This window comes from Panthera leo, chromosome D4 (genome assembly GCF_018350215.1).
Source record: "Panthera leo isolate Ple1 chromosome D4, P.leo_Ple1_pat1.1, whole genome shotgun sequence".
NCBI classification, from domain to species: Eukaryota; Metazoa; Chordata; class Mammalia; order Carnivora; family Felidae; genus Panthera; species Panthera leo.
Window position 1 is genome coordinate 721,329 of NC_056691.1, and position 25,505 is coordinate 746,833.

At 41.1% G+C, this 25,505-nt stretch overlaps 2 protein-coding genes across 10 annotated transcripts in view; one reads left to right on the forward strand and one right to left on the reverse strand.

Moving 5' to 3' along the window:
* Nucleotides 1–25,505, forward strand: part of LOC122204688 (centromere protein P) — a 243,079-nt gene that overhangs the window by 85,545 nt on the left and 132,029 nt on the right. The window lies entirely within an intron of this gene.
* Nucleotides 4,528–13,079, reverse strand: OMD (osteomodulin). Its single transcript, XM_042912261.1, has 3 exons — nt 12,757–13,079; nt 6,051–7,009; nt 4,528–5,137 (listed from the first exon to the last, which is right to left on the reverse strand). Exons 2-3 carry the CDS (start codon nt 6,988–6,990, stop codon nt 4,830–4,832), a joined length of 1,248 nt encoding a protein of 415 aa, XP_042768195.1. The 5' UTR covers nt 6,991–7,009; nt 12,757–13,079; the 3' UTR covers nt 4,528–4,829.

Here is a 25,505-nt window from a genome sequence, read left to right on the forward strand (position 1 = left end):
CCTCCTGTTTTCCACTTGGAGCTGGGTAAGTGTGTTACATGAGATGCACACATCTGTGCTTTAGTTTAGTTGTCCCAACCCCGGGAATAAAGGGAAAATGTGCAGGTAATGTGCAGGCACAAGCTAGACACTCCCAGCCAGTTTTATTGTGAACAAATTTATGAAATATCCTTTATTTTTATGTCTTTTCTAAAAGCTAAATATAGGGGCGCCTGGGTGGCTCAGTCAGTTGGGCATCCAACTTCGGCTCAGGTCATGATCTGGCGGTTCGTAAGTTTGAGCCCCGCGTTGGGCTCTGTGCTGACAGCTTGGAGCCTGGAGCCTGCTTCGGATTCTGTGTCTCCCTCTCTCTGTCACTCACACTCTGTCTCTCTCTCTCTCTGTCAAAAATAAAGCTTAAAAAAATTTTTTTTAAATAAATAAAAAATAAAAGCTAAATGTAGACTATGATTCGTAACTAACCCTGGGTTCATGGAGTGATTCGGATTTATTAGTTAGTGGTCACAAATGCTCTTCAGCCTAGTAGCTAACCCATACTCCCTCCCCCCCCCCCCCCCCCCCCCCCCCCCCCCCCCGTTGTAAATATCAAATCAACTGGTTTTGTTTGTAGCTGTGATAGATAATTGTGCAATCTTGTGCTAGAGAAGTACTTACGTTATTCTTCAGTTTCTCCTAGGGAAAGCATTGGATTTTGTTTTGTTTTTTAATGAGAAATTCTTACGGTGGGTATGAGTTCCTCAGGGCCATTTTTGAGTAGCAAAAAATGGTTGTTAACCTGCCTCCTCATTGGGCCCTGCATCTGGATGACCCGTTCACACAGGCACCCCTTTGGAGGGAGGAGGCTGAGCAGAGTTGACCTCTTCTTCCAATTAGGCTGGAAGAGTGTGACCTTACTGTAGCCAGAGGAGCCAGGTGGCAGAGGGCCCAGCGAGGGGGTTGAGGGAACTCGGTTCTGCCCTGGCAGGCTGTCCAGAGATGCTGTGGAATGCTGAACTGGCAGATAGTGACCTGGAATATGTTTGTTTGGGGCATATGATTCAAGTACCCTCTTTTCTTTCTTGTTCACTAATCTTTTGTACAGATAGAATCAAGGAAGGAACCCCCAGAGGTGCTGGCTGCTTTCTGGGGTCTCTGAGAAAGCACCCAGGTCCGACATCAGGGGGCACACAGATGGAGCAGCCTGCTAGGCTGGCTGTGCTGAAGTACTGGTTGCTGCTTGTCTGGTACCTAGAACTGGCATGCACTTCATTAAATGCTTTGCTGTATATATCGTTTCTCTTTATGCTTTCAGTAGCCCTATGAGAACCAGCTTTCTTGTAGGAATGCGGAAAGGGAGGCTTCAGAGCGCCCTCTGTACCTGACTCACAGGCGCCTGGCTTGGACGACCGGGTCTGGCTTCTGCCAGAGCTTATCAAATTTCACATTCCTTGTTTGGGATTGCTAAATTGTGCAATTCTCTTCTTCACAAAGGCTGCTGTCTGAGGATTTTTAAGAAATCAACTTAGAAAAAAATCAGTTTAGGAGGATATAAACAGAAGCTCCAGAATTCTGAAAACTGGAATGTTTTATTTCGTTTTGTTTTTAAGCAGTGCAAGAGGTGAAGGAAGTAACTGCCACATACTTATATTCATCTCACCTCAGGAGCTTGTTCCTCCCACTGCGGCCATAAGTTCCTGCTCGCACATCACAGTCCCACCTCTTCTTGAAATTTGAGCTACTTCTCCAAGTCCTGGCCAGAAATAGTTGGGACATCTGTGCTCACATCATCTTTATTTGTTACTGCCACGTTAGCATTTTCTTTCTTCCTTCCTTGTGTTGGAATGAGTTGATCTTTCTTTGTTATATTTTTTAACAGCTTTATTGAGGCAATTCACATCCCATACAGTTCACCCTTTTAAAATCTGTGATTCAGTAATTTTTAGTATCTTTAGACTTGTACAACCATCACCACAGTCAATTTTAGAACATTTTCATCACCCCAGAAACATACCCTCTGCTCATTAACAGTTACTCCCCACTTTCCCACTTTTGCCCTCGCCCCAGCCCCAGGCACTCTGTGGTCTTTCTGTGTCTATAGATTTGCCCCTCTGGATACTTCATACAAATGGGATCAGGCAGTATACAGTCCTATGTGACTGAGTTTTCACTTAGCATGGCATTTTCGTGGTTCATATATGTCACAGCACGATGTATCAGTACTTCTTCTCTTGGCGGAATGATATTCCACCGTATGGATGGACCACATTTTATTTATCCATTCATCATCTGATGGACATTTGGGTGCTTTCCACTTTTTCACTATTAATGGATAGTGCTGCTACCAACATTTGTTTCCAAATGTTTCTGTGTTCTGTGCCAACATATGTGTTCATTTCTCTTGAATCTATATCTTGGAGTGGAATTGCTACATAAGCGAGTCTAATTTTTTGAAGAATGGCCAGACTGCTTCCCTGAGCAGCCGTACCATTCGACATCGCCACCAGCAGTGTGGGAAAGGCTACTTTCCCTGCCTCCTTGCTAATACCATCTGCTATTTGTTTGTCTTTTTGATTCTAGCCATCCCAGGGAATGTGAAAGGGTCTCTCATTGTAGTTTTCGTTTTCATTTCCTCGATGGCTTCTCATCAAATTTTAAATTGTTTTAGGTTAGAAATATTTATATCATTTTTATCTCCTGAAACACCCATAGTACTTTCCAATATTCGCTCATAATAAACATTTAAATTTATGAGCCTATTTTTTAAAGTTTCAATAAAGGGGGAGGTGGTCCCTAAATTTTTTTTTTTTTTACCTCTGTTGAAAGTGTGCTTTGTCCATATTGTTAGCATTTTGCTCTGTTACCCTCATACATGTATCTTGTGGTGTCACAGATGCACATGTGCTTTCTGTCTTGTGCCTTCATTGCAAACTCTATGAACCAAATGACCTCATGAATGTTCTTTGGACTGTTGTTTGTGTTCATTCTGAATTGTTGAGCTTGTCCTTAGGGACAGGTGGGTGTTCTGTTTCTGCTAAATGCTGATAACCTACCCAAAGAAATAAAGAGCATTAGGGGCTTCATTTTACACTTTATCTCCAAGACTCACCACTTGAAAACTCCTAAAATAGTTTTGTCTGATGCTTGCCTGTTGTCCATATTGTTACCGTTTATTCTTTGGGGTCCCTGCATAGGTAGCTCCCTTCTGTATTTATTCTTCATCTGAGGAACTCTGTGAAATGTTAGCCTGGTAAATCGAGAAAGGTCATCACAGAAGCTCCATCATCTTCATTATAAGGCATACTTAAGATACTTCAAAATAAAAGAATATATAATAGATGCTTCTAAGGTTTTAAAGAAGACATCAAACCTGTCCAAATTTTAAAGGAACTCTATTCAAATTTAGCGCTAATTAAGTAAATGTTGGCTGATACACATATATATCTCTAATATATCATGCTAGGAAAATGTGTTTTAATAATGCTGGCATATTGTTGTGTGCTAAATTAACCTTTTGAGCAAAGCAGTTATTTATTAGCAATTCTTTATGTAACTACAACACAAAAAGACTTTCTGTAGTGAGTTTACTATAAAACCATTTATCTTGGGGCACCTGGGTGGTTCATTGGATTCAGTGTCCGACTTCGGCTCAGGTCATGATCTTGCAGTTCGTGGGTTCGAGCCCCACATCGGTCTCTGTGCTGACAGCTCAGAGCCTGGAGTCTGCTTCAGATTCTGTGTCTCCCTCTCTCTCTGCCCCTCCCCCACTCATTCTCTCCCTCTCTCTCGCTCTCTCTCTTCCTCTCTCACTCTGACTCTCTGTCTCTCTCTCAAAAATAATAAACGTTAAAAAAAAAATTGTTCCCAGTTAAAATGGAAGACACTGTTTTGGACAGTTGCTGAAATCTGCTAAAATATGGACTGTGATGAGATAATTTGGTGGTTTTTAGTTATCCAAATGCAGATTTCGTTGCCTTGGTGCTCTGAGAGAAAACAAAGACCAGTTGATTCCATGAAACTACATGTCTTAGATCCTTAGTAGAATGGCTTCTTTTGAAAACCAAAAGTATCCTCTGTTGCTCTAAATGGTAGGGCCAAAGAGATGGATATCGTGGTGGTAAGATTTCACACACAAGTGTGAAGGTTTTTCTGGAGGCCAGGTTGAAGAAACCAACTGACTCCTAAAGGAATGACTGCCCGTTACATGAATGTCACTTGGGGAGTCTCAACACTGTCCTCCTAGTGATTCAAAGCAGAGGGCCTGTAGTTCTCAGCTTCTAATGCTATTGTTTTCATCACTCTTAGAACAGTTACTTTTACTTGAGATGGCATACTTTGTTCTCAGCTTGATAATACTGTTATGTTGAAAGTTAAGGGGTTTTTTTACATTTTATTTTATGTATTTTGAGGAGAGAGATTGTGTGCGCAAGCACTGGAAGGGGGGAGAGAGAGAGAGAGAGAGAGAGAGAGAGAGAATGAATATCAATCCCAAGCAGGCTCCAGGCTGTCAGTGCAGAGCCCGATGCAGGCAGGGCTCAGTGTCAGGAACCATGAGATCATGACCTGAGCCAAAATCAAGAGTTGGACGCTCAACCTACTGAGCCACCCTGGCACCCCTCAAGTTGAGTTTTTATTCCCACTTGTCATTCTGATTTATATTTCTGAAGACTTGTATCATTTTAAGTAGGTTTGAACCTTACATAATGATGCAGATGTTCCCAAGAACTTAAATTCGGTCTGATCTTATACTAATACATGATTCTAGGTATTATTGTAAGCTGTCCATGTTTAGTTAAGTTTATATTGAATAATGTATAAAATCATAAATGTATACTTATAGTTTCTTGTCATTCTTAACTTCCATAATAGTGAGGGTCAATGTTTTCTTCTGTTTCTTCTTGTTCTGGACCTTCTTGTTGATCATCACGTTCTTCACTGTCTTCATCACCTTGAAATCTCCTGAAAACTTGGGTCTTCAGCTGTATTGTTTGACCATCAGTGCTTCTTTGCTCACCATAATAAATAGTGTGTAGAAGAGGGAAGCAGAGGGAAATGTATGAGCTTATTGGCTCTTTTAGTTTATTTTGGTCCATACGAATGTATGTTAAATGGTGGTAATGTAGTGGATCAATGGATGGACACATCACTGTAACGTTGATATCTGAAAAATACAAATTAAAAATTAATCTTGCTGCATTACATCTAGAATCCTACATTGGATTTTGTTAAAATATGAGATATAGTTTTATTACTTAAAATACTTATAGGTGGGATTGTGTTTAATTAGTTTTTATAGTAATCAAATAATAAAGAAAATGAAATGACAAATGAATTCTATATTATCAAAACCAATGATGGCTTTAAGAGTATACTTATCTTAATGAGCACAGAATAATGTATAGAATTGTTGTACAACTGAAACTAATATAGCACTGTATATTGACTATACCGTAATTTAAATTTTTAAGAAAATGATGGCTTCGTTGGCTATTTAATTATTTAACAAACATTTAAGTGATAGTTATTAATAGAAAGAATCTCAGAGGCGCCTGGGTGGCTCAGTTGGTTGGGCATCTGACTTCGGCTCAAGTCATGATCTCACAGTTCATGAGTTTGAGCCTCGCGTTGGGCTCTGTGCTGACAGCTCAGAGCCTGGAGCCTGCTTCTGTCTCTGTGTCTCCCTCTCTCTCTGCCCCCGCCCTGCTTGTGCTCTGTCTCTCTGCCTTTCAAAAATAAATAAACGTTAAAAAATTTTTTTTTAAATTAAAAAAAAAAAAAAACAACAACCTCAAAAAGAAAAAAGTGAAAATCACCTGGAGTCCCACTACTCAGGATACTCCCATTTTTTCATGTACTCTACAGTACTACTTCTCAATGCTTCAAGTGATGAAATTTAATATAAAAGAGTATAAACTTTATAGCACACCTTTCTGAGGCCACCTTCTGCCATTTCCCTAGCTACTTCAAATCAACCATTTTCAGCAATATGTAAAGCATAGAGTTTTTGAAGATTTGTTCTTTAAAAGGTCAGAATACTATTGTTTGTCTTTAAAAAATAATGAAATTTTACATACTTTCAATTTCGTTATTTTCTAGGTATAGGTGTTGTAAATTCCTTGGAATATAGAATGCTTGTTTCAGTTTGTTGTGTCCAACATTGAGCTCTATAAGGTTGGAAAGATTAAAAATATTATATGGGATGTCTTGTAGTTTGTTGTGTGACATTCGTAGAGCATTAAGTTTTGGAAGTTCACTGAAGTAATTTTCTGGTATGGAAGAAATTGAGTTATTTTCTAAAGACAGGTACATAAGTGAAGAAGGCAGACCAGGAGGCATGGATTCTAATCTGTTATTACATAAGTTGAGCTGCATTAATTTTTTCATTTTAGCAAGTATGTTTTCTTGTAACATGGAATCTTCAAGATGATTATAACAGAGATCAAGCATTGTCAAGTTTACTAGCCCGTCCATGGCATTTGTCTGCAATCTGGAGATCTCATTGTAGCCAAGAAGAAGTCTTTCCAAAGACTTGGGAAGAGGAAATGGAAATTCTTCTAAGTTGTTATGCTGTAGATGAAGTTGTAGTAGATTTGACAACTTAGCAAACACACCATAATCAATCTTTTGAGATGTAATCTTGTTGTGGCTGAGATTGATTTCTTTAAGATAAGTTGCATTGATGAATGAATCTGCAGTCACAGCCTCAATTTCGTTGAACTGAAGATAGACTTGCTGTATGTGAGCTGGGACACGCGGGATAGTCTTGAGTTTGCGATTGTCACAGTACATTGATGATGGAAAGTTGGGTGGGCAGAAGCATTCAGTGGCACAGCCTAACATGTACCGATGAAAAGGAACTTGATAGTCCTCATTCTGATGAAATTGAAATTCTGGTTGGTAGACATCATCTGGCTCTTGATCATAATCTTCATCCCATTGATAATTTTCATATTGGCAGTATACTTTGACTCCAAAAAAGCAGAAAAGGACACATGCTGGACTTAAAAAGCCCATGTTCTTTTTTTTTTTTGTCCTATTACAAGGAGAAAGGAAATATATTGTGGGAAAAGTGACTAAAACTTAGAATAATTCTTATATAAATTGACAGTTACATAAAATGCATAATATCTGTATCTGTACTGAAATAAAAGAATATCCAGAATGAACAGGCAATGCTGAAACCAAAATTAATGTTTAGGTACAGTAAGGTGGTATCAAAAAAGTGATGGGGCACCTGGGTGGCTTAGTCCGTTAAGCATCCTACTCTTGATTTTGGCCCAGATCATGCATGATCTCACTATGATGAGATCAAGTCCCACGTAGGGTGGAGTGTGGAGCCTGCTTGGAATTCTCTCTCTATACCTCCCCCGCTCATTCTCTCTCTCTCTCTCTTTTTCTCTCAAAATGAATACACCTTAAAAAAAAAAGGTCACACTTTGCATTGTATCAGACTACATAACCATCTTTTAAGAGAATCCAAGTTTGTCTTGCTTGCTGTAGATTTACAGTAATAACATGATCTCTCTCAACCCCACAGCTGGGTACCCCTCCACTAAAAATGCTGGGTGTTCCGTATCCATTTGGTCCCTTCAGTGGTGGTCACTGCCTATGAGAGGAGAGACTCTATGTCTTACTTAATATTAACCAACACTTTCCCACTTCTCTTTTCTGTTTCCTGATGCTCTTTTCTGCCCTTAGAAGAATATGAAACATTCCACTTTATGTAAGAGCTTGAGATATTAAAAATAGCTATCATGTTTCCTCTTAGTATTTTCTGTCCAAACCTAACCGTGATTTCAAATTTTCCTCCACGAAACCATTTCCAGGACCCAGTTATTTTGCCTTTGACTCTACTTGAATAATTGCTTCGAATCCTAAACACAACATTTACAGTCTGCAATGTTTTAGCCTCTAATAGGTTATTCTATACACGTTTCTCTCTTTCCACTAATGTTTTTATGTTAAGTTCTAGATAAACAGTATTGACAACAAGCTGGTCTCCCAGGAGTTGAGGTGTGGTGGAGAATCAGAGATGGGCAGTACAGGGAGTAGGAGGGTATGTGGAGTAAGATTTAAAGGAGGGAGCTCTCAGCTCGAGAAACCCTGTTAACTTCAAGTTGTGGCAAGTGGTGGATGGCATACTGGACAAGGAACCTGAAGACCATTATTTCAGGCTGTCACTTGTGATGGTCACGTAACATAGCTGCCTCTTGCCTCATCAATAAAATGAGAATTGTAATTGCTTGTCTGCTTATATCAACTGGTTGTTACAGTCACGTGAGGAATGTGTGTAAAAGTGCTTTGCAAATTAGAAAGTGATCCAGATGGAATAAATTTGTTATTTAGGTAAAGGTTAAAGCAAAAAAAAACAAAAAACAAAAACCTCTCTCTTTTGTTCTGAGGCTATTTTTCTGTACCATTCTTATTCAGGGTTTCATGAGAATTAATGTCAAAAGGTTACTGTGTGTCATGATATGACTTATCTCTGATTCCCCCAGAACAGTACTAGCCATTTTTCATCATTGGGATAATTGAAAAAGTCGTTTCTTAAATCATGGTCTCTAACAGACCCTATTTGAGAAAGTCTCTCCCAGACCCTAGCATCTAGTTTCTTGTTTATTTTCCTGTCAGAAACTAAAACTGTGTAGAATGTAATCATGTGTTTATGTGGACTTGAAGGCGTTAGTTAAGTAGAGTTAGGGACCCTTGATCTTTTGTTCCCCTCAGTGGTATTTCCTGCCGTGCACCCACACGCCGTGGGCCTTGTCACTTCCGGTGTGCAGCTCCTTTACACCGGACTTGTCTTCATAATTCACTCACGTGTTGATTCCAACTGCAGTAATTCCACAGTTTCAGTGGCACCTAAATACATGGATCCCACCGTGTTCTCCCTGCCCTTCGCTCATGCCTTCCAGTGTGCTCAGGTCCTCTTAGCAGCCTGGACCCACAGCACTGTTGCCCCCGTCTGCAAATGCCCTAGGCCCTCTGGCCCTTTCATCCTCATCCTCGTCCCGGGAACTCCAACCCTGGTGCCTTCAGTTATCCATCTACCCACAGCCTGACTCACGCAGCAGAGTCCGTGGAGGGAAAACAGACCACGCCGGCTGGTCTCACTTTAAGTTCAAGGGCACTCGATGCTGCTCAATGACATCTCCTTCTAGACAAGCCTCTAAAGTCTCATTCCCCACTGGTTTTGGATGATGACCTTGCTGTTGCTGCCTTTTTTTTTTTTTTTTTTTTTAAACTAAGAAGATAGGATGAAACAATTGTTTCTTCATGTATAGTTTGTTATCCCTACCTACACAGTATGCCAAAATAGCAATGGTTTGATCTTTTTTTTTTAAATGTTTATTTATTTATTTTGAGAGGGAGAGAGAGAGAGCACCTATGCATGGGAGGGCCAAAGAGAGAGGGAATCCCAAGCAGGCTCTGTGCTGTCAGTATGGAGACCAATGCAGGGCTCAAACCCACAAACTCTGAGATCATGACCTGAGCTGAAATCAAGAGATGCTCAACCCACTGAGCCACCCAGGCGCCCCAGTGGTTTGATCTTTTAAAACAATCTGTGATTTTGAAAGTCAGTTTTCTTTTACAAATCTAAATAGACTCCATGCATTGTTGCTTTTTATCCATGGGATTCATGGAAGATGAGGCATTTGAACTGGAGTCTGAAGGAATATTAAGGTTCCCATAGAGGAAAGCAGGGAGAAAGATTTCCAGATAGAAGAGATGAGCAAAATATGTAAACAACACAGAGTAGGGCATCTGGGAAATAGTGGCTAGCTGTTGAAGGAGCAATATAAGACTGTTGCAGCCAGTCTGGACCAGAATTTAGAGGGCCTGAATTCTGAGCTGTGGAATCTGCACTCAGGGAATGAGCACCTAATTTAATTTATTCATGTAGTCAAGCCTGGTTCTCACACTGAGGTGGGAAAGAGTCCTGGGGGGAGTGTGGTCTCATCCCAGAGGGCAGTCACATGGTGCTGGGAAGCTTGGGAGCGCCCTGTAGCCTGCCGCCGTTAGTACCTGTGCTAGATGTGTGTGAACACGGTTAGTAATCCACATTACAAATATGAGTAGTTAGTTAGTTAGTTAGCTTGGTTGAGTTAACTTCAGTTAATGGTTGTCTGGAATGAACGTCTGGGGGTGAGGCATTGTGCTTGGTGGGGGAAACACACGGAAAGAGCAAAGAGCTTATGGGGAGACACAACACAGCGAACCTATTCTCAGAGGGCAATAAGGCTCACAGCAGAGACCGCACTGGCCATGGGCACAGCAGCTTAACCCTGCTTGGGACAGACAAGGAAGTCTTGGTAGCATCATTTGGTCAAATGTTGGGAGTTTAGCAAGAATGGGTATAGAGCATCCTATACATTTTACTCACTAGTTGATAATATTTTATGTGTTAAATTTGCATATTTTATTGTACTCATTATAGTCGACCATATTAACTTTTTTTTTTTCAACTTTTTTTTTTTTTTTTTTTTTTTAAATTTATTTTTGGGACAGAGAGAGACAGAGCATGAACGGGGGAGGGGCAGAGAGAGAGGGAGACACAGAATCTGAAACAGGCTCCAGGCTCTGAGCCATCAGCCCAGAGCCCGACGCGGGGCTCGAACTCACGGACCGCGAGATCGTGACCTGGCTGAAGTCGGACGCTCAACCGACTGCGCCACCCAGGCGCCCCGACCATATTAACTTTTTAAAGTCCGTGTCATACTTCACTTCAGTCTCACTGCACTAGGGGTTTTGCTGTTAGGTTGCTGTGTCTCACAAGGTAGAAGCCAAGGGACAGAGATGTGCAGGTGGGGGGCAGGGGTTGGAAGCTGGCTATTTCACAGATAAACTTTGAAGTGAGCATTGCTCATCAGAGCTCTGAAGTTCATCCTTGTATTAAGAACATTAGCAAGAAACAAAACAAAACAAAAAACATTAGCAATAATCAATTAGTAACCTTACATTTGAGAATTAAAGTCATGGCTGTATTCACCAATTATGAGAAATCATTGGGGAGAAAGGAAACCTGGATGATACTTTTGATCCTGCACTTAACTGCATACCTTCGATTTCAAATCAAGACCTTATGATGGGGGTGTCTTTGAAAATAAAGGGTTCTTTCGTGTTGCCAGATTTTGGTCTTGGCCACCTGTGAAGACAGGCTTTCCCTAAGGACAGGTTGCCTTCTTGGTCATCCCCTGAGGACCTTGGCTGTGTAGCCAAGTGTAGCCTGGTCCCACTTCCTTTTGACCAAGTCCAGTTTTTTGGTCTGAGATCAATCCTGTCTCCATGCATAGGCCCCATATTTTCTGTTCATCTTAATCTTCAGCTTCATCCCTGGTTAGTTTGCCTGTTAAAATGGCCTCTACTTCTTTTCATCCAGATTTTCCACTCAACTGATCTCTTCCCAGCCATTTGCTAACCATGTTTTTATTACTTCTGCCTTTTCATGTGGTACGGTTTATGCCTTGTTCCCTATGGGGCAGCTCATAGCAAACCAGCACATTCACTGTCAGTTCTCCCATTTCCTGACCTAACTTCTGGCAGAATCTAGTTCCATGCACAGGTGTACAAGCGCTGAAAGGTTTGTTGAATGGAGGATTGGATTAGTAAATTGCAGATTACATCTTGTTAGCGATGCTGGTCCCTACTAATGCTGATTATTTCTAGGTGCTATTTTGCCACAGTGTTTTCTTTAAATGGACACAGTCAGAGAGAACATGGCTCTTCTCTCCGAGTGGCGTCTCCATCACAGCATGCTATTCCCATTACATAGAGTAGTAGAAAAATAACAGATGTGAACGGGAAACTTTAAAGCAAAGGAAAGCATATGTTAACCGGTTTTTTTTTAAATATCCACTAACGCGAATTTTTTGTATTATGGCTACAAATGTTTCTATGTTGTAACATTTCTCGTAATTGGGAAAAAGCACTTGTGTTTTCATAAGACATTTTTAATTAAAATGAGATCAAACTTTGCTCTGGAAAGTGTAAAGTAATTGGAAAGGCTCACTGCATTTTATCATTTTAAAGACTCAATTACGTCATTGGTATGCCATACAAACTAGGGTCTGAGAAACCAAAGTGTTAGTATATGACTCAGATTTCTTTCCGAAGCAGTTTTAAATTTAACTCTATAAAAGTGAAGCAGTATACATCCCTGTTAACACCCAAGGCCTAAGGAAGTGAGAGTCTTTTGCTATTAGAAATATGAACATTTCAAAATTTTTTTAGCCAGAATACATTTAAATCTTAATTAACTGAAACCCAAAAAACTATTTCCTTTATGCTAGATAGAGCACTCACATCTTCCCTTTCAGGCAGAGACAAATGAAAGCAAAACCATGTTACTGTCAAGGATCTGGTCAACAGAGAAATTTTAAGAAAATGTCTTGGAAATTTGTACACATATCCTTCTTCCCTGTCACCCTGCTCGGGTGTATGGCTCACAGACATTTGCTAGTTTCTGTCATTTAAAGTTGAGAGAGGAGGAGAGAAAATTATTCCATTAACCTGAGAAATCTTTCATTCTGAATAACAAACAAGAAAATCTAAACAAAGATTATTTATTGGGTAAATATTAAGTTAGAAAATTAAAATCACTGTATCACTTCTTTCTCTGAATATTTGTGCTAATCAGAGTTTTAATGTAGCTTTTCTCAGATACTGTGCTTTCATGATGGCTGCCGGCTATTTTCATGTTAAACAAATCAAATCTACTTAAAAGAATTTTAACAGTAGGAATACTTTCTTAAAAAATTGAAAATTATTTTATCGTCATACCTGTTGAGTTTGCTTTAGTTTTCAGGGGTTGATGAATTTGCAAATCCTGTAAATTGAATCAGATATTCCTACATTCTTTAACTGAGTCTCTTAAAAATCCACAGTGACTGTGTGTCCAGACAGGGCTGTCCTTGAATTACTGTAGCAATTTAAGCAAATATCATCTGCTTGGGAAACACTTGGCTTGAATTAAAATTATGTATTTCTTTTCATTATCCAAAACTTTGTGGATTCAAATTGAGATGCTTGTGCTGTGGGTCAGATTTATGTGGCTTACTTCCCCCTCTTTTCCCCTTAATTTTGGTTTGAGGTGTGGCAGGAACTTCCTCTAATATGAAAGGCAAACAGAACTAAGTGAAACAGCATGTACTGATTCGTGTTTTCATTTTCATTCTCATGCCAAGGAATTCTCCAAGTTAAGGTCCCCTGTGACATGGAACTCAGCTTCTCAGCAGTTTAGGGTGGAACTCGGAGCTGTCTTGAAAGGGCGCTTGTCTGAACCCTTCTGTTCACACTGCTGCTTCCCTTTATGAGCACGGGGGACCAAGATTCGGAACGTAAACATTCCTCTATATCTGAACCCTTCTGTTCACACTGCTGCTTCCCTTTATGAGCACGGGGGACCAAGATTCGGAACGTAAACATTCCTCTATATCTGAACCCTTCTGTTCACACTGCTGCTTCCCTTTATGAGCACGGGGGACCAAGATTCGGAACGTAAACATTCCTCTATATCTGAACCCTTCTGTTCACACTGCTGCTTCCCTTTATGAGCACGGGGGACCAAGATTCGGAACATAAACATTCCTCTATAGAGTAACGTCTAGTCATCTTTGTAAATGAGGGAGTTTGATTAAAGATAGGACTTTTCTACACACAGGATTTTATCTTCTTTCCTGTCTGCTATCCCCATTCGCACCTTCCTGCCCTGGAATGCCTGCCGATAACCTTTGAAACAAAAATTAATGCGGCGACAGAATTTAGTGTCTTATACTCTGATTTGCCTGTTTACAGTAGCACAAAAAATAACTTTACAGTATCGACTGAGATGGAAATAGAAGCTTCTGTCGACCAACTACTGTTGCTTTTATTTTGTAGATGTAGAAGATCTCATTTCAGTGAGTTGTCTGTCCTGAAGAGTAGTGGTAGAGTAGCAGTTAACTGCTTAAATGCTACATTTTTATACTAGTGTTTTCATATTTTCAGCAGAGAGTTAACTTGTATTTCTTGGCAGTGAACTTGGAGCTCATTGTTTGGAAGGCTCTTTAAAGTTCGTACAAAGTAATAAGGTACAATGAATCCTGGAATTTGTTTTTGTGTCCTCAAGTAGTGTTTACCGTTAGATTTTTACAAAGAAATCAGCAGATTTATTTTCTTGTACTTCGGGTTTTTTTAAAGCATACTGTGTTTCAAGTGATGCTTGGCAGTATTGTAAAAATCTCATCTATTATTCGAGACGCTGGTATGTAAGACATGGCAGACCGTATCTGGGCCAAGATTTCATCTTGTTACTGATCTCGTCCATATGTTTCCTATTAGTCTTTGTTCTTAAGGCTTCCACACTAAGGAAGAGAGAGCAAATCTGTGTAATTTTTCCAAAAGTCATTTTATGTACCCTCACAGTTCTTTTGGAAGATAAACTTTAAATTGAAAATTTAATTGTTCTATAATTCTTCGTTTAACACACTGTGATTTGAATTTCTGAGTAATTGTGTTGTCCATGTTCCTAACAAATGTGAAAAGAATGTGTATCAGTCAGTAGCTAGAGCACAGAAAATCACACGTGTCTAGGAGATTTGAAAGAGGTGGACGGTGTCCAGGAGGCATGGGTTGGGGGCAGGGGGATCCGGGGAGTGCTGGCTCAGTCAGGCCTTAGAGGACAAAGCAGAAGCTGTAAGTGATGGTCATAGTTCACGGTTTCAGGCTGGTGGTTACAATTGCAGCCGTTTGGAGAGAGAAGTCCACTGAATCGATGAAAAGTCTAAGTTATAATCTATGATTTTAATTTAATTGAGTAGATATAGTATCTTCATAGCTGAACAGTGCTGGCAGAGAAAGGTCAGACTGACACCTGCTGAATTGTGGTAATTAAGGACTGTTTTCATTACATTCATTCAGCTAATACTTATTGAGCACATGCTTTGTTCAAGGCAGTTTTAAGTGTTAGGTACTCAGCAGCAAGTCCCTGTTGTCAGGAAAAGGAAGATAGAAAATAGATGAAGTGGTACCAAGTGCAGTGGAGGAGAATAAAGCAAGATGGGGGATTAAACAGGAATGACACGGGCACAGGCCAGCAGTTCTGACGCTCCCGTGCACACCTGTGTGGCTGATGGGGGAGCCAGATGTCCCAGCTGCTGGACGGAAGTTACAGACACGCAAGGGGAGGCAGTGGGAACGACACACGCAGCGAAGGGCCAGGGCGGAGACCTCAGCATGAGCTCACGTTCGGGCTGCTCACACACAGCGGGCGCCGGGCAGACATGTTTCTAGACGTGTGTGTGCGCGCGGGCCGGGGTGCAACACCTGTCTCCTGGCTCTGTCGGCCGGGAGCGCGGAGAAGCAGTGAGTGTCCGACAGCAGCAAACAAACAGCCGGATCTTGGCCTCAAACACCATTCTCCAGTAGAAGAAACCAGGCTCCTTGAAGAAATGACTGATTGCAGGACTGGGGCACGGAGCATTCACGATGAGCTGGGAGCACCTATAGCGGCAGGAAGCAAGAGGTACAGGAAATCTCTGTACCTTCTCAGTTTTGGTGTGAACTTAAAATTGCTCCAAAAAGTAAAAGTCTGTTAATAAAAGTTTTAAGAAAGGCAGCTACTATTTTAGATAGTTTTGCAAAGACCTGAATATAGTGAAGGAGCAGGCCAAGTTGGTATCAGAATGGAGAAGACAGTATGGCCGGGGATGAGTGATCTGGGCAGGGAGGGTATCCTCAGAGAGGCAGCCAGGACCAGCATCTAGGTCTGACACGCTTGGAAGCCTCAGCCTCACAGCATCCCACGTCAGATCAGTTTGGGAGGCACATATGACCCTTCGCCGATGAACTGCCTCCATCAGAGCGACCATTCAGGGAGCCCTTCAGTAGTCTGAACGCTAGACGTCACACGTGCCCGGCAGACAGAGTCCCTCTTTGTGCATCTGCCCACGCTTACTGGCTTCCATTCTTTTCCCATAAACGGTGGCCCCATGCCAACTGCACCCACTGTCTGATGGAAGCCAGAAGTCTGGGAGTTCTCTAAATAGTGCATCCCAGCGTGTGGCGCAAGAGCCATCCGTGTCTGAATTTGCAGGGGCTGCTGATTTAAAGTTCAGGTGGCAGCATCTCTGTGCCTTGGACCTGCAGAGTCAGAAGCTCTAGACGCAGCCCCAGGAACTTACACTGTTAGCATGTGTTGCGGGTGCCATGAAAACTTGAGAACCGCCGGCCTCACTGTCAGATTGGGTCTGCTACTTGAGCCCTTTGTGGTCTAGCACAGGAGTATCTTTTTGTTGTGTCTGTGTCTCTTGGTCTTCCTGCCGCCATCTTTTTTCCAGTGACCAGCAACTCTCCCTGAGATGTTGCAGTAGTGCCTTGACTTGTCTCCCTGTGTTCACACATCTCCCTCTCTAACCCATCTTTCAATTTATTCTATATAAAAGTAAATCTAACTGTACAGTGCTTCTGCTTAGAATCCTCCAGTGTTGCCTCATATTTTGAAATAAATTCCAAAGATAGGGGCACCTGGCTGGCTCAGTTAGTAGAACATGTGAACATGTTTGGTATAAAACCGAGGAGGGGGGGAGGAGAAATTAAAAAATATATATAAATAAGTAAAAATACATTCCAAACATGACCTTCTCGTTTAAAGAATTCTGACACCTACCTCTTGCCCATTCTTGGACCGGGTGACTTGTCTTTCTGGCCTCCAGCTGCCTGCTCCTTCCTCTTCCTTCAGACACCAGCTGGGTACCCTAACAATTCAACTCATTTCTGACACTGTCTCTACAGAGTTGGCATCACATCCCACAGGTTAAGGGCTCACTCCCCCAAGACTGTCCCCACCTTGGATGCCAGGCACAGCACAGCGAGTAGGTTTGCAGCTTACCCACCACCTCTGTGCCGCTGGGCTGCAGGTTCCCACAGCCCCTCTTCAGGTTTTATAATTTGCTGTAACGGCTCACAGAACTCAAATGCTTATATTTATTGAATTATTATTTAATAAAGCATATGGTAAAGGCTGCAGGCATAAAGCCAGATGAAGGGATACGTAATGTGAGGTCTGGGGAGGCCCTAAGTCTAGGAGCTTCTGTCCCCTTGGAATTGAGGTATACTCTGCTCTCAGTTCTTGGATATGCCCACCAGCCAAAGATCCCTCTGAACCCTGTACTTGAAGGGTTTTTCTGGAGGCTTCTGCATGTAGGTGTGATGGATGGTTAACCCAATCTTGAGCCCCTCTTCTTCCTCAGAGGATGGGGGATGGGGCTGAAAGTTCCAAGCTTCTAATCATGGCAGGTCTTTCTTATGACCATCAGCCATCAAGGAACCTACCCAGAGTCACCTCCTTAGAACAAAAGATACCATTACCACCCAGGAAATTCCAAGGACTTAGGAGCTGTATGTCAGGAACTGGGGGCCGACACCAAATACATATTTCTATGTTACAAGGTATACCATGAAAACTCCCTGCAGCTTCTATTCCCAACCCCCTGCTTCCCGTCCCAGTAGCCACTGCTAAGGACCGATACATTGTAGGATTCCAGGGACACTGTCACGGCCCTTGAGACCTTCAGTAGAATAGTGTGGTTATTTTCTTGTGAATCTTTCTAGACTTATTTTATGCACCTAGAAGCAAATATATATATATATATTTAAAAATTACTATTTTTAGAAAGAATTCTTGCATGAAATTTTTGATTTTTTTAAATTTTTTTTAATGTTTTTATTTATTTTTGAGACAGAGAGAGACAGAGCATGAGCATGGGAGGGGCAGAGAGAGAGGGAGACAGAATCTGAAGCAGGTTCCAGGCTCCGAGCTGTCAGCACAGAGCCTGATGTGGGGCTCGAACTCATGGACTGTGAGATCATGACCTGAGCCGAAGTCAGACGCTCAACTCACTGAGCCACCCAGGCACCCCCAAATTTTTGATGTTTTTAATCTTTTCCTAATACAAGCACTGATGCAATTAACAACTTTTTATACATCATTGCATGTGTGTGCAGCTACACTCGAGGGATAAATCTGCAGACGGGGGCACGCTCTCCACGGAGAGCATCAAGGGCACGTGTCGAATCCCCCTTGCTGTGCTTGCTTGATCAGGGTGATCCGGTGGGTGAAAGTGGTGCCGTGCTTGGAGCATCCACTTTTCTTACTGTGAGTCTGTTGGAATATCTCTGACATTTTACATCTGTGTCTGCGGCTTTTTCTGGAGCAGTCTGTGTCTTTTTACTTTTTTTTCTATTGTGTTGTAGGTCTTTTTCTGATTAAGTTTTGGGATTTCTTTATAAGGGAAGTTAGGCCTATGTGCTGTGACTTAAAACTGTTATTTTCCAGTTTGTCATTTGTCCTTTGACTCTGCTCGTGACCGTTTTGCCACAAAGACTTGACGTTGTTGAGTTTCTTCGTTCCTACTTAAGGCTCTATGGCTTTTTGTGTCAGAGTCAGAACCACCTTCCGCACTTCCCCATTATCAGAAAAATTCTCCCACGGTTTCTTCTAGGACCGCTATGGTTTCTTTCATTGTTTTTCGTTTTTGCAGTTAAACCTCTGATTTGTTAGAACTTATAGTTCCTTGGTTTCTTTCATTGTTTTTCGTTTTTGCACTTAAACCTCTGATTTGTTAGAATTTATAGTTCCTTGGTTTCTTTCATTGTTTTTCGTTTTTGCACTTAAACCTCTGATTTGTTAGAATTTATAGTTCCTTGGTTTCTTTCATTGTTTTTCGTTTTTGCACTTAAACCTCTGATTTGTTAGAATTTATAGTTCCTGTACGGTGTCATCCACCTGAATGTTTAGCGGACGCCCTCCCCATGTCCCAGTGGTGTCCCTTGAACAACCGCTTTCCCCTGTTCAATGTGAAAGGCCGCTGTTCCCACAGCAGAATGAGTTTTTCCTGGACATTCCACCCTTTCCTCTTGAACTGTCTGCCAGCTATATGGTTATTTTATAAAACCATCCTTAACGTGGCCCCTGGTGTTGATTTATCTGATACCTTACATTCTACTGTAATCAGTACTTCTTAACTGATTTTTTAAATTAAAGATGTTACTTTGAGATAATTGCAGACACTTACACATTGTAAGAAATAACACAGAGAGATCTTATGTGTGCTATAGCCTATTTCCCCTAATGATAACATAGTTATCAAAACTTGCAAAACTGTATAGTATGTTAGTTACCACAACCAGGATATTGAGGGTGCGGCCATCAAATAAAGGATGTTACCCTTTTATAGCCACAGAAATGTCTTGTTTGTCTCCCTCCCTTCCCTAGCTCCTGACAGGTAATCTATTCTGTTGTTCCAATTTTGTTATTTTAAGAATATTATATAGGGGTGCCTGGGTGGCTCAGTCGGTTAAGCGTCCGACTTCAGCTCAGGTAACGATTTCGCTGTCCGTGAGTTCGAGCCCCACCTGGAGCCTGCTTCCGATTCTGTGTCTCCCTCTCTCTCTCTGGCCCTCCCCCGTTCATGCTCTGTCTCTCTCTGTCTCAAAAATAAATAAACGTTGAAAAAAATATTTTTTAAATAAAAAAAGAATATTATATAAATGGAATAATATAATACATAACCTTTTGGAATTGACAGTTTACTCAGCATCAGTCTGAAGATTCATACACGTTGTTGATCAGGTTGTATATCAATTTATTCTGTTTCGTTACTACTGTTCCTTAAAAAGGATGTATTTATGAGTGGTTTAACTGTTCATCTGCTGAAGACTGTGGGTTGCTCTGGTCTGGGGCTATTACTAATAAACATACTGTAAACACTCCTATACAGATATTTATGTGAACATCCGTCTCCATCTCTCTGGGGTAGATGCTGAGGACTGTAACTGCTAGGTCACATGGTAAGCCCATGCTTAGTTTTAAAACATCTTATGAACTGTTTGCCGTTTTAAATTCCCACTGGCCAAGTATGAGAGATCCACTGTCTGTACATCCTCAGCGTTTGGTGTTACCTTGAAATCAGATAGAACGAGTCTTCCCTTTCTTCCAGAATTATTGTGCCTATTCTGGTTCCTTTGCCTTTCCACATAAGTTTTAGAGTAACATCATCTCTATCTACAAAAAATCTTGGTGGAATTTTGGTAGGAATTACAATAAAAATGTATAGCAAATTTTGCCTGTTTCTTTAAAGGTATATTTTATTTATTTTTTTTTTTAAAGTTTATTTATTTTGAGAGAGAGAGAGAGAGAGAAAGCATGAATGGGGGAGGGCCAGAGAGAGAGAAGAAAGCAAGAATCCCAAGCAGGCTCCACACCACCAGCACGGAGCCTGATGCGGGCTTGAATCCACAAACCGTGAGATTATGACCTGAGCCTAAATTGGATGCATAACTGACTGAGCCACCCAGGCGCCCCTAAAGGTTTTATTTTTAATTAATCTCAGAGCCCAATATGGGGCTTGAATTTACAACCCTGAGATCAAGAGTCACATGCTCTACTGACTGAGCCAGCCAGGCGCCCCTTGCCTGTTTTAATTAGGTTGTTTGTCTTATTATGAGTGAAGGGTTCTTTACATATTCTGAATACAAGTCCTTTTATCAGATATATGGCTTACAATCTTTTTTCTTCCAGTCCATGGCACAAGTTTTTCATTTTCTTAATAGCGTCTTTTGGTACACATACATTAATTTTGTAAAGCCCAAATTATTTTTTTTTCTTTTATAGTTTTTTCATGCCTTTTGGTGTCAAATCTAAGAATTAATTGCCTGACTAACTGGTTAAAGATTTCTTCCTATCTTCTTACAGAAGTTTGTAGTTTTATCTCTTAAATTTGGGGCTATGATCTGAGTTAGGTGTTTGTTGTTTTTTTTTAATGTTTACTTATTTTGAGAGAGAGAAACAGAGCGTGAGCAAGGGAGGGGCAGAGAGAGGGGGAGACGCAGAATCCGAAGCAGGCTCCAGGCTCTGAGCTGTCAGTACAGAGCCCGATGCGGGGCTCGAACTCACAAGCTGTGAGATCGTGACCTGAGCCAAAGTTGGATGCTCAACTGACTGAGCCACACAGGTGCCCTTTATTTTGAGTTAGTTTTTTTTTTTTTTTTTTTCAACGTTTTTTTTTAATTTATTTTTGGGACAGAGAGAGACAGAGCATGAACGGGGGAGGGGCAGAGAGAGAAGGAGACACAGAATCGGAAACAGGCTCCAGGCTCCGAGCCATCAGCCCAGAGCCTGACGCGGGGCTCGAACTCACGGACCGCGAGATCGTGACCTGGCTGAAGTCGGACGCTTAACCGACTGCGCCACCCAGGCGCCCCTTGAGTTAGTTTTTGAATGCATTGTGAGGTTAGGGTCTAATTAGTTCACTTTTTTTTTTTGCATGTGAATTTGCACGTGAATATTCCAACTCTTCCAGGACAATATGTTGAAAAGATGATTATTTCCCCATTGAATTACCTTGATATCTTCACCAAAAATCAGTTAACCATGAATGTACAGGTTTGTTTCTAGATTCTCAGTTCTGTTCTATTGTAGCCTTACTGGTTACAACAGCTTTAAATTACATTTTGCCATTAGGTAGTATACATCCTCCAACTTTGTTCTTTTTCTAAATTGTTTTCATTGTTGCATGCTTTTTTGTGTTTCTCTGTGATTTGGGGAACTGGTGTGTGTGCATGCGTGTGCTGTCATAAGGTAACATGATGGTTGAGTGCTTGGTATTTGAACATTGCATTTAAATGCTTAGTTTATTGTTGCCATATGGTATGGGCTCAGTAAATGCTAGCTACTGTTCTTTTCTTGTAAGATTTAAAAAAATTTTTTTAAATGTTTATTTATTTTTGAGAGAGAGAGAGAGGCAGAGTGCGAGCAGGGGAGGGGCAGAGAGGGAGACAGAGAATCCAAAGCAGGGTCCAGGCTCTGAGCTGTCAGCACAGAGCCTGATGTGGGCCTCGAACCCACAAACCTTTGAAATCATGACCTGAGCTGAAGTTGGATGCTTAACTGACTGAGCCACCCAGGCGCCCCTTGCTTGCAAGATTGTATAGTCTTGTGAGGATACTTAGATATTCTATAAGTATATAAAGCATAATTCTGCTTGTCCATTTTTCAGATATTCCATTCCTTTGTTTTCCTAATTCCTATTAGGAAATTAGGAATTTCCTATTTTTTATTAGACCATGTGTGACTGCTTCTAGGTAGATGCCCTTGTTCACCTTTTTTTTAAAGATTTATTTTGAAGTGATCTGTACCCAATGTGGGCTTCAACTTATAACCCCCAAGACCAAGAGTCACATGCTCTAACAACTGAGCCAGCCGGGTGCCCCCATCGTGTGTTTAACTTTTTAAAATATGAAAGTAGTGTTTAAGATTATTTTTTTTTAATGTCTATTGTCTGTATTTTCAGGCTTGCACAGTATATTAGAATAAGACTGCCCTCCCATGGTGAAAATTCGGTAATTGTCTAATAAATTTAAGGGGCTCTTTTTTTTTTTAATTTTTTTTAATGTTTATTTATTTTTGAGAGAGACAGAGATAGAATGTGAGTGGGTTAGGGGCAGAGAGAGGTGGGGACACAATTGGAAGCAGGCTCCAGGCTCTGAGCTGTCAGCACAGAGCCCGATGTGGGACTCGAACTCACGAGCTGTGAGATCATGACCTAAGCTGAAGTCGGACACTCAACCAACTGAGCCACCCAGGTGCCCCAACGGGCTCGTTTTGGGGGGGGAAATTTAGAAATATGTATCTTTTTTAAGGTATGTGAATTAGAGGTAGGCTGTTCTGTGGTCTCAAAATGGGCAGAGACCGTAGACTCCCCATAGCTGTAGGGTCACAGTGACTAACCAGCCCCAGAGGCTAGTGCGCACAGCTTGTCGTAAGTCACGGGTCTTAAGTGTCCTGTTCTCTCTGGGGAAACAGTTTGCTCATCTGAGGACCTTGAGTGAGGCTGTTTCTAGTTGCAAAGTTCTCTTGGTCCCTTTGCTCCGGGTGCCACTCCATCTTTGTCCTTCTGTTTCTTGGGGGTTACCGTTTTATAGCCAACCCTTTCCTTCAGTCCCGTCTTCGAATTCTTAAGAGTCACCTTGGAGACTTAGTCCAACATCCTCTGTGTTTTCTGTGGAATTATATAGTATTGCTGCAAGTACCCTTTAGGTGAGAGGAACACTTTGGTTTCTTCAAGGTATTGAAACGATTAGGCATATGGGTGAGAGGGGGATTTACAGACCCAGGAAGCAGAACTGCCCTTATGTTTCTCAGGTTAGCAGTTATTCAGCAAATTTATAAAAAGAAACTTTTAAGGAGTGAGCTGTGCTGCTGGTGGCCAAGTTCTGATTGGAGGAAGGAGTTAATGAATGGATGTTTGCTGGGGTGGGGAGGGAGGAGGGGGAGGTGGAAGTGTGGCCTGGGAAGGGCTTGGACGAGCCTCTGGGGTGACGAACATAGTTTGCATCCTGATCTGCTTCCAACAAAAGGTGCTAAGACAGCTGGATATCCACATCATACCACATGCAGATATGAACTCAAAATGGAACACAGACCGAAGTGTAAGAGCTAAAACTGCTGAATATTAGGAGAAAACATGGGTGTCAGTTTTTATGACCTTGGATTACACAGCGGTTTCTCAGCTGTGACACTAAAAGCACAAAAAACAAAATAAATTTAATTAAAATCAAAATTTAATATTTTTTAATGTTTATTTTTGAAGGAGTAGAAGTGAGGGAAGGGCAGAGAGAAGGAGACAAAGGATCTGAAGCGGGCTCTGCACTAACAGCAGAGAACCTGATGTGGGGCTTGAACTCGTGAACCGTGAGATCATGACCCTAGCTGAAGTCAGACACTTAACCGACTGAACCACCCAGCTACCCCTTGAGATTTTTTTTCTATCTTGAAGTCCTTAATAAACCCAGTAAGTTGTCATGATTCATCTGTTTCCAAACTTTAATGGATTTCAAGTAATATTTTATATTCACCATAAAATGGGTTTGTGGCAAAAAACTTTGGTTGTTTATAATTGTTATTAGTGATTTGTTTATTTGTAAACTTATAACCAAAAATGGTTAACAGCTGTGGGATGAAGAACAAACATTAACAACAGGAAAGTTATTGCAGTGATTTCAGGAGTCATTTCCAGCAGTTTGAAATTTTTTGTTCTTTTTTAGAAAAAGGTTAACTTAGGGGCGCCTGGGTGGCTCAGTCGGTTGGGCGGCCGACTTCGGCTCAGGTCATGATCTCACGGTTCGTGGGTTCGAGCTCCGCGTCGGGCTGTGTGCTGACAGCTCAGAGCCTGGAGCCTGCTTCGGATTCTGTGTCTCCCTCTCTCTCTGACCCTCCCCCGTTCATGCTCTGTCTCTCTGTCTCAAAAATAAATAAACGTTAAAAAAAGGAAAAAAAAGAAAAAGGTTAATTTAGCTACTTTAAATTCTGCTACTGAGATAATAGACTGATTTGTTTGTTTAGGTAATTTCTTTTTGTTTTTTTTGTTTTTAATTTTTTAATGTTTATTCATTTTTGAGAAAGTGTGTGCATGTGCATATGTGCACATGAGCAGGGGAGGGGCAGAGAGAGAGGGAGACACAATCCGAAGCAGGCTCCAGGCTCTGAGCTGCCAGCACAGAGCCCAATGCAGGGTTCAAACTCATGGACCGTGAGATCAAGACCTGAGCTGAAGTCGGACACTCAACCCACTGAGCCACCGAGGTGCTGTTTAGGTAATTCTAACCTTATGAATTTGATTATTAATTTCAAGACCTGGATTTTTACAGTTTCAGTGAACTTTGACTTTTCTTATGTTCTTGTAAGTGACATGATATCACAGTTTTATTTTTATGATACATTGTAGTAAAATGGGTTATTGAAATCATTGGAACTTTAGAATATTTTAATTTTAATATGATTATCAATGTAATACAATCTCTTTAAGGACATCACAGTCTTTAATTTTTCTCATCAGTCAGTAATTGTCCAGTATAACAGTTACTCATATTTTATGAAACTTTATGGTTTACAATCATTTTCACATACTTTGTTTTTGTAACTGATGTATAGTCGACATACACTGTTATATTAGTTTCTGCTGATTGGACAAGTCTTTACAGCACTCAGTGTTCAGTGTGGTAAACATACTCGTCATCTGTCATCACACGTTACTGCAGTATCATTGACTATATTCCCTGTGACTTACTTATGTTATGACTGGAAGTTTGCACCCTTAATCCCCCCACCCACATCTCCTCTGGCAACCACTAGTTTGTTCTTTGTATTTAAGTCTGTTTGTTCTTTTGTTTGTTGGTTTGTTTTGTTTCTTAAATTCCACATATAAGTAGTCATGTAGTATTTACCTTTCTCTAACTCATTTCACTTAGCATCATACCTTCAGGGTATATTCATATTGTCACTAATTGCACGTTTTCATTCTTTTTTATGGCTTAGTAGTATTCATCTGAGTAGTATTCAGCCATAAAAAAGATGTATACACCACATCTTCTTTAGCTGTTCATCTATGGATGGACACTTGGACTGCTTCTGTATCGTGGTTATTGTAAATAATGCTGCAGTAAATGTATGGGTGCATCTATCTTTACAAATTAGCGTTTTCATCTTCTTTGGG

Bases quoted from the DNA above. Each gene is read 5' to 3' on its own strand.
- OMD (XM_042912261.1), bottom strand. From the start codon at position 6,990: ATGGGCTTTTTAAGTCCAGCATGTGTCCTTTTCTGCTTTTTTGGAGTC. The intron at 5,138-6,050 runs GTATGTAAAATT...TGTATTTTTCAG, and splicing joins AGAAAATAACGAAATTGAAA to ATATCAACGTTACAGTGATG.